Genomic DNA, 9,991 nt, shown 5'->3' with positions numbered 1-9,991 from the left:
TTTAGATTGGCTAGCACGAAAAATGTCCTCACCGAAAGGGTTATCAAGAACTGGAACATGCTTCCCAGGGAAGTGGCTGAGTCACCATCCCTGGAGGTATTTAAAAGATGTTTAGACATGGTTTAGTGGTGAACTTGTCAGTGTAAGTTTAAGAGTTGGAGCTGATGATCTTAAGGGTCTTTTCTAACCTAAATGATTCTATGATTCTGTATTTTCCTCAAATGTCCCATGCTTCTGCTCCACAAGCCCTACCAATATTCCTGCAGGGCCTCACACATTTCCCTTCTTATAATCTACTCGTTCCATCTCCAAGACCCACCAAAGGGGAGATGGATGTCTGAAGTGCAGATCCACATGCAAGCCTGTCCTGAACGCTGCTATTACGTACAGCAAGGAGCACTTTGCTGCTAAGGAATTACTTCAGCAAATCAATGTGACCCCTCCAATATGAACCAGCTTCTGCTAAAAAGCAAACCAAACTCCATAAAGTCAACCTCTCCACTCTGTTTGTCCCTGTACGTCCAGGTAATGTCTGGTACTGGAGCTTATTTCCTTCCCTTTCCCCTCCAAATCCTCAGTGGTTTTAAATGCAGGGTTGTTTATTTTTCCCTTTTACCCCAGCTTCTTACATCTTTGCCCCTCTCCTGCTCCCCGTCCACTCGCCTTAACTGGCAGCTGTAGAGTAGCAGTTATGACTCCATGTCTAGAGTAATTTGTTTTCTTTCTTTGGGGGATAAGGAGGGGGGAGTGACTGAATTCTTTGCGAATGATTTATCACACAGCACTCAGGGGGAGCTTCATTTATTTGCCTAGCTGCATATGGTTTAACACCTATGGTTGCATGCCGATTATTATACAATGTTATTTTTCCCACTTGTATACTTTGCACCTTTTCATAGAGCAGATTAACTGGTCCCCAATGGCATGTTATTTATGACTTTGTTTGCTGGCTGTCTGGGAAGGGTCCCGGTCCTATTTTCTTCCATTCTCCCTGCTTCTGCTCTCCCCTACACACGCCCTTCTTCACCGCACCTGTCATGCCGAGACCATGGGAGAATGACGCTTAGGCATCATGTGTAACATACCTTCTCAGAACTTCCAGGAGGGAGCAAGACACAGAGGCCTCCCAAGCAGCAGTTAAGACAGAAAGGGGTAGCGGAACCACAGATGGAGCCGGAGAGAAAGGAGGGATCGAAATTGAGGGAGAAACATCACATTTTGGCTTGCAAGGAAGCAGGAACTCAGCAGAGAATAACATAGAGATTTGCTGTGAAAATGTAATGGAATTAGTAAATTTTAATGTTATGCTCAACACGAGCTTCTCCTGAGACTGCTTCATTTGGTATCAAGCCAGAATCTAAATTGGAATGAATTCAAAACCAAAACAAAACAAACCCTCACAAAAAGAAGGGGTGGCAGGACTAATACAAAGGTCTGAAGAGAAATAGTTCTGGCAGATGGGACAGTAAAGTGACAGATTTTAGTGCAATGGTTTTGACAGATCAGAGGAGCACTGTGTTGGGAGGCACTGAGTCAAGATGCAGGACAAGAGCCAAGGAGGATGCATTAATAGATGGCAGTAGAAAAGGCAAAAGCTTTCTGGCTCGTTGGTTCTCTCCAATGAACTCTTGTTTCTAACATCATCACTGACACTTGTTTTTTCCTCTTCACCTATGGGGAAGTTCAAAAGCCACTACAAAAGCCAGGTGTTATGCCCAGAGGAAATGGAACCACCAAAATGTTCACCAAGGAGGACTGCATTCAGCATTAGGATGTCATTCCCTGGCACCAAAATTCTCCAATTCCAATGTCACTGTAACATCTTATTCAGATGTCAGTAAAGCACAACTGTGCCTGGCTACCTCACCTTCTCAAACTGCTTTCCTGATAAAGTGAGATCAACTTCTGCTTCCACCCATCTCCTCCACTTGGTGTCCTAATTAACACTAACCAGCCACAGATTTTGGGGAAGAGCCTACAATCCTGTAATAGACATTTGGACAGTAACATTAACTCAACTGGCGTGGAGAGACAGACGACCAGCTTGGAACTAACACAACTAGTTTAGTAGTAGCAGAATGTAGGAGAAAAGTAGCAGGAAAAGCAGAAGCCCATGGTCTCACATGTCTTTAAGCAATGAGGTGGGGAGTGCTGTGTTCCACGAGTAGGACAAGACAGCTATGGAATAAGGATGAGAAGATGGGATAAAGACAGGTGGGAAATTGCCCCCATTCAAAACAGTGCTTTGCTTTTCAAGAGCCTCATCTGAATCTATCTGTGGCTCCCTGGTTTCTGCAGTGTTACATGTTTCCAAGGCACAAGGAAATTTGCTCTAACTCCAAATGACTATACATTCAACGCAAATGGGTGCACTGTCTCCCCACTCTGGAAAATAATAGAGGTGTTAAAGCTCCTTGGGTTAGTCATCACTGCCAAAAGGGAAAGTCCTAATAACAAATCAAACTTTTGTCTAACCTTGGCTGTTTTTGGTGTATCCCACCAAAACTGCCATATTCCTTTTTAAGTGCAAATCAGCAGGCGCTCCCTGTTATGTACTGGTTGGTCTCACCTGAAAAACTGACTCAGGAGTGACTACACTGATCACTGATTCTCAATATAGGTGGCTTAAAAGCAGACTCCTTGTTAATGCATGGGATCCTAGAAAGACTCCATATGGCTAAGGCAACACACCATGAATGCACTCCTCCTAGGAGCAATCACTATCCCTGATCCTTAAGAAAGGCATGCAGCAAAACCGTATCACTTCCTAGGTGAGTACTAGAAAGAGGGAGCTATTTTGGGGTGCCATGCGGGTTTTCTTGCCTTTTTTTTTTTCCTGCAAGTGGGAAAAAACTGAAGGAAGGAACACAGATAAACTACAGAACCCAGATCCTGGTAGTACACTTGATATAATCATATCTCACCTACTGTGTGGATCTCTGGTGACAAACTGCACCCAGGAGTACACAGGCTCTCTTTTGGGTGGATGGTGGGGTGTGCTTCTGCTTCTTGCAAAAGTATGTACAGACATGCAGCTTTCAAGCTGTTTCTCCCTTTTGAGAATCCCTAAAGATTAAGCTACAAGTTAATTCAATTAACAAAAAGAAATGTGAACACCACTGTTCTTGTTTTCAAAGCTTACTCTGTCATCTAAGAGCTTCTGACAGCAGAGAGCTCTATCACTGGAAAGCTGTCACATGAGATGCCTGTATGATGCTGGGGTGTCAGAGCTGAACAGAATAGGCCACATGGAGTTGGCCCCCATTCAATAAGCAAGATTTTGAAGTAAACAGCTATGAGTTTTTCTTTTTTTTTTTTTAACTAGACACACACAAACCTGTCTTCAGCTGCTAACCTTAATATATTACTCATTCTTCCTTTCAAATAACGTCATGTTCAAAACCCTAGTGACTGCTGAATATTTACTTGAGGCTGCTACTGCTGGTTTCTCTAGAGCTGTTTATTTTTCCATGCATGAGCTCGTTACATCACTCTGTGGTTTTCTTAAAGGTTGTCAGGGTAAGCTGGATACATGCTGGAATCTCTTGCTAACTAAAACCAAATCGCTAAGTAGCACAAATGCATTTGGAGATAAACCAACTCTAGAAATAAGGAACAACCATGGATTCCTCAGTGGAGATGGGATGCTCCCAAACAGGCAGCCATTAGATTTATTTTCTTGGAAGCTGGAAGTATTTCCCTAGATTAAGAACTGTAAAAAATAAATCATTTGGACTGTTCCAGGCTGGAATAAACTGGGGGGGAGAAGGTAGGAAAATAGGAGGCTGAAACAGTAAAAGTAGAATGAAAAGACAGTTCCCACCCTTCCTGATCAGAGAATGGCCAGTGCAAAGGTCCCATCTGTATGGCCTCCTGCTCTGGCAGTGTTAAAAATAAATGAGACAATACAGAGGGCAGTGCTAAATAACAGGCTTAGTTTGGGGTATCCACATGTGTGCACATGCGGGTGTGCATGTTTGGGGAAGGTGAAAATCAATTCAAAATAAACATCAAAAAATGTTTTTGTCGTCATCTTGCCACAGCAAGCACAATATTGTGTTGATCTAGATCTTTCACTTGCCCCGAAAAGAAAAACTGACTTTTGGGCTTTTAGGATTCATAAAGGCAGAAGACTTAGTTTGTAAGTGTAGAAAAACAATAACTTTTTTGCTACTCCATAGTCCAGATGCTAGAACATGTTCGTATTTTGGTTCTGGAGTCTGGCTGGGAAGATTTGAACCTGCATCTCACCCTACCGGGAAAGTGATCTAGTAATCATTTCATTCTTTAAGGCAGGATGGGGTAACAGCGTTAATCCTCACAGCAATGCTGTTTCACTTAGCATAGAAAAATTCACTGCAAAACACCTGGAGACATATAGCTTCTCAGTCAAGTGCTCTAATCTGTCTAACCAGGCTAGAGTCATTCTGCTTTTCCTGATCCCTAGCTTAATTAGTTTTTACACATGCCAAGCAAAACGTAAATGCTCCAAAAGAGAAGACTTTTTCAGGAGATCCTCTTCTGTTTGTCAACATTAAATGGAAGGTGGAACACCCAGATTCCAAATGCAGCTCTTACAAGGTACAGGCTGCATATGCAACACGGGGTGTCATCAGCTCTGCAATGCTCAGCCTCCTGGTAGCTGGTTCACTCTGAAGCCTAACATTGACCAGAGACAATGAGAGCAAACTACAGACTCTATTTGTCTCCATGTAGCAATTCCTAAATTCTCCTCATGGCTGATATAGCAGTGGTGCTAGCTTTCCAAGATTTCAATGTCAGTGCTGATCAGAGAGCAGCACGTGTCCTATGACAATAGTATCTACTGGACTTTTCTTCACTGCAAAGGATAGAGCTATATAACTGCTGCAGGGAGGAGAGAGATTGGGGTTAAGTGTTTCAGTATACAAACTCCAAAGAATAGGGCAGGCTTTCAAGAATTCAAGACTAACAAAAAAAAGAACAGAAATAAAAGAAGAGTTAGGCTGGATATTACAAAAAGAAAAATCCTGAGATTGAGTTCAGACAGCAGAGCCGCTTCCTGTGGGAAGAAGTGAAATCTTTACTGCCTAAGGTATGTATGCTGCACTAGAAAATGCTGTTCTTCATGCAGTACAAACATTTACTAACCCTATTTGCTGCAAGAGAGATACCAGGCTGTATCTGCTTCACGACAGCAAGCGCAAGCTCAGAGAGACAATGTAACTGGGTGAATACCAAAACCAAAAATCCAATCTTGTGCTAGTAAAAGTTAACTTAACCCTTCAAAAAGAAAAGAAAAATCAGAAATGTGCTGAGCATTAATATTTCAAGCTGACAAGCACCAAAAGCAACTAAAAACATCCCCTGATTTTGCAGGTCCATTTCATGACAGCTGTTTGATCATCTTCAGCCAAGACACACTTGAAGACATTTGAAGAACCTGATTCTAAATTATAATTATCCTCCCCAGCTCTTTGTTGTTTGATCCCACCTACTGTGCTTTTTAACATATATGACAAGGGACGAAAGGAATGAAAAGTACCAAACAAGGTGACTAGGCTTCACTGGTTGAAAGGAACAGACTAGAGTAGCCCACACCTAGTATCAGCTAAACCATAGCCCTGTTTTGATGAGGCAACATCTCTTGGTATCAATAATTCAGCGTAAGAAACTGAGATGGCTGTGTATTTGTATGGCCTCATGTGCAAATTTGGAGCTAAAAATTGGCAACCTAGTCTCCTGATGAGATCCTACAGCAAATGAGTATCTGTCAGGGCAATCAGTAAGGCTGAGACAGATGAAGCACACATCTCCTTTTAGCTTGATATAGAAATCACCTCTCAAAGAACTAATGAATTTTCCAGAAGATCATTTATTTTTGATTTGTAGCAGGCACTCACAATAATCTCATGATGTCACCTTGCCAAAAGCTCTTCTCCACTATTCAGCAAGAGAATCTCACCTAACCTAGCACTGATTTCACCCTGCAGTTGGGAAGTGGCACAGGAAGGTTAAGGGAGCTGCTGAGTGCTATGAATGCTCTCTGGCTAATGCAGAAACATCTGGTGATGAGGTACTTTGAGCTATCACAATTTATCTGTTCTGGGGACTGGAGTTACTCCCAACAGCTGTTCTAGGCATATGTTGTTCCATAAAATATATGCAACAGTATTAGCTCCTATTTAAACCTTAAGGTAAACCCATGGCTTCTTAAGGCAATTTTCTTCTTTTGATATTCCCTTTACCTTCTTTCCTTTCTCCCAGTTCAGTGAAATTATATCATATAGAAACCATTCTTACTAAGAATCCCTAACTTTCCTCTTTAGATTCTTCCAGTTTCTTGTGATTTCAGTGACTCCACACAGTTTTACATCCTAACTACACATCTTCCTGCTCCCCCTTTCCCTTCTCATGTTCATGATCTATTCTTTGCTGTTTTTTGATGCTTGGGTCTTCCCTCATCCACTCTATTAACCACAAAAATACAACATTTACTTAGGTCCAGACGTAAGTAACCTACTTTCAGTTGTGAAATAATCCAATCATTTCTCTATCAACAAATATCCCCTTCAGAGAAGAATCTTGAAGTTGCTAGAAAAGAAGCTCCTCTGCATTTTCTCAACTGCTTAGAACAAAACCACAGCTCAGATCTCACAGCCAAATGAATCAGTTTGTACGTCCATGAAAGACTGCTGAACAGCAAACAATAAAGATGACAGCTGTCTGGGATGAATTAAGAAATGAAGAAATTAGAGGTTCCCTAGTTATGGTTTGGGGAAACAAATATCCCTCATCACACATCAACAGTGGCACTCTGGAAACAAAAAAGGATGCTATCTGAAATTACTTTGTAGTCTGCACTTTAAGTCCTGCAACACTGAAAAGCAGCAGGACAGCTACAATGAAGAAAGAATGAAACAAGAACAGTGAGGGAGTGCAGCCCAGTTAAAAGAAAAAAAAATTTTTTAATAGATGGAACATTACCTGAATTCCTTATACTGGAGCTGTTCAGTTTGGAATCTTTGATGACCAAGTGCTTAATCCAAAGGGTGGGTGCTGTGATTTCTGAAAGAGAAAAAATAACTGCCTTAAAGAAACTACAGCAACCAGTGAATACACATGGTTGTTACACATGAGGACAAGATGGTTGCTACAAACATGCCTTAACTGATCCATCATCTTTGTGATCCATCCCCTGGTGAGGTCTTCCACCTATTATGAACCACTATTTGTAAATCTTCCACAAGGTTATCTCATTAACTTCCTGCTCCATACAGTATCTCTCTGCTGGCAAAACATTTTTTCCCTAAAGTCTCAAGTCTAAAGCCTTTCTCTTCAAGACTTAAAGACTGCAAAGGTTATGTTGTGTGCTATAGTATATATTGGTTTCCACTAAAGTACGTATGAAATCCAGATCAAAAAAAAAGTCAATCCAGACCTTAAATATTGCTTTAACAGCCCAAGAAGAGTTGACCACAGTCAGTTCCCTAAAACAAGCAACAACAAAATCTGAAATTAATAGGCAGAGAAATTAAGATATTTCTAGAAAGACTTGAAAGAAGTCTCTTAAAGAAACAAGTTCTGGTTAGAAAAGCATGTCTGATACACTACACCAAGACATCCAAACATAAATTTGTGGAAAAAAGTGCTTAGAGCACCTCCTCTGAGGTGTTACAATCAACTTCAAAACACAGCAGAACCTGCCCTAAGCCACCAAAAGGACACAACATCAGCATTTGATTAGAACTGAGCATAGCAGTACTTGATGCCATGGCCTAGAGCTCCTGAAGTGACATTTGCAGAACTGATATTTTCTGAAAAATTTTCAGTTTACACAAGATCATGCCTTAAATACTAGATTCTGGAGTTTGTCTTAAGTTCCTCTAAGAAGTTTTTACAAGAGCTTTCCTGCTCCCTTGTTGACATTTACATGGATCTGCTTCAAGGAGGAAGCTGGCTAACTACAAAAGAAACTGATTACACGTTACAAGAGCATGAAGGAAAAATGAAAGGGAATTTTTCCTTCCTAAATGTTTTCAGCTACATTGATTGTAGGCATTATTGTAATCATGTTCAGGACATTTTTTCATATGGAAATATAGGTTGAACACTGATATTCCAGCAGTAGTAAAAGTTTGCTTAACAAAGATTGCCTTACCTGCAGGTTTCACTACACTGTGTTATCATCACTCAGCCATTATGTGCTCTTATAAATACATATACCTATATACTTTGGGCTTTTTCTGGGGAGAACTACATCAAATTAAACACTGGGTAAAAGGTAGGAACGGGAGAAGCACAAAAGTAGAACTCCATAAACCCAAGTGCTAGATGTAAACTCGTAAATCTGGGATGAAATTTAGCTCTGGCTCCGCACTCCAGGGACTGGGTATGTCTACAGATGAAGAAGGAGGAAAAGCCAAAGTCAATAGATGCTGAAGAACGGGTCAGGGCCTTTAGGACACAATGGTGCGTACCTTTAGAGTGAGGTTGAAAGCTGCAGAAAGAGGAGTTGTGAGAAAAGAGGAGAAAGGAAAAGAAAAGGAAATTAATCCTTTGGGATCTGCCACAAAAAAATGTATTTTCCATCCAGTTAACCTGGACATTTTTTGGGATAAAGATAAGCAACATAGACTCCTCTGAACAACAGGTCTGTGGAAAGAGTAGATTCCCACTGAGTTAAGAAGTGAAATTTACCAAAAAGAGATTATGTTTAAAAAAGTTACTCTTTAGGAAATAAATACAGCTTGCACATTGAAACTAAATAGAGGGTGGATGCAAAGAAAACAGAGCCTAGAAGTGCAGGAGGGAATAAAACTTTTTTAAATTTAAAACTGTGGCAAAGGCTATTACTAAAATACTCTTCTGCAGAAAAGAATCTTGTTCTAAGAGGAGACTTGCTATAAACAACACTGAGATCTACATTGTAATGAAGTGAAATAATTTTTAAAGAGATGGCTGCTTTATGATTCAAAGCTTGGACAGGAGAGTTTAAGCTATCTGATCTACATTATCTCTGGCACCACTCTGTTATGCCCTCAGGGAGGATGGTAGGGAGTGGGAAGGGAACTTATTATGCCTGAAATGAGAATTTTCATTATTCTCTAGTGTAGGTGAAAACATGAGAAAGGTGAACCTTCATCTTGGAGAAACTGAGGTCCAAGATTCATTTCAGGGGCAGCTGAGTGTATCTAATGCCCTTTGAAAAAAGTCATCCCCTTGTGGATTGAGGGTAGGCACCCAAAAACAAAGCATGAAAAAAATTTCGACATTTTTATTGTCCATTCATGTTGCTATCATCTCCACCCTGGTTGCCTGACTTTGAATGCACAGGTTTTCAGGAGCTCTTGAACATCTATGAGGAGTCCAGACCTGACAGGTGAATGGATGTCAGTTTTGCCCTTTTCTGTCATCTGACATTTGTGTCAAACACCAAGTACAAGCCATTCCTCAGGGAGACCTACCCAAGGCACTGGGAGAGCATTCTAGTGAAATATCATGACATGTTTGCTCAGATAGGATCTTGGGATTGTTCAGGATGACATCCTGAGGTGTCTAGTCCAACCTTCTGCTCCAGACAGGGTCAGCTGTAAGAACAGACCACGTTGCTCATGGCTTTATCCAGCTGGCTCAGAAAGGAAGGACAGAATACCACCTCTCTGGGAAGTCTGTTCCACTGCCTAACTGTCCCCAGGATGACTAAATTTTTCCTTATATCTGTCCAAACATTCTGTTTCAGTTTATGACTGTTGTCTCTCATCATGCATTATTGTGAAGAGCCTGGCTCCACCTTCTTGATAAACCTCCCTGTAGGTATCGGAAGGCTGCTATTAGATCACCTTTAAGTCTTCTCTTCTCCAGGCTAAATGCTTCTTACATTCTTCCTGATGTACCCACTTTAAGCCACGGTTGGAGACAGTATGCTCAAAGGTAGTGGATTTACACAAACTTTTGGCCAGACCCTGAATGGATCTTCTTGTGTTTATTGCTACAATCACCACTGAAATCT

At 41.1% G+C, this 9,991-nt stretch overlaps 1 protein-coding gene across 1 annotated transcript in view; it reads right to left on the bottom strand.

The window, feature by feature from the left end:
* SMOC1 (SPARC related modular calcium binding 1) overlaps nt 1-9,991 on the bottom strand; it is an 87,841-nt gene that overhangs the window by 34,652 nt on the left and 43,198 nt on the right. The window contains exon 7 of the mRNA XM_010077805.1: nt 6,967-7,047. Coding sequence (XP_010076107.1) covers nt 6,967-7,047 — 81 coding nt within the window. The remainder of the gene's footprint in view (nt 1-6,966; nt 7,048-9,991) is intronic.

The sequence above is a fragment of the Pterocles gutturalis genome, unplaced genomic scaffold (assembly GCF_000699245.1).
Source record: "Pterocles gutturalis isolate BGI_N339 unplaced genomic scaffold, ASM69924v1 scaffold7458, whole genome shotgun sequence".
Taxonomy (NCBI): Eukaryota; Metazoa; Chordata; class Aves; order Pterocliformes; family Pteroclidae; genus Pterocles; species Pterocles gutturalis.
Note: the sequence above shows the minus strand (reverse complement) of the source record. Positions and strands in the feature narration are given on the sequence as shown.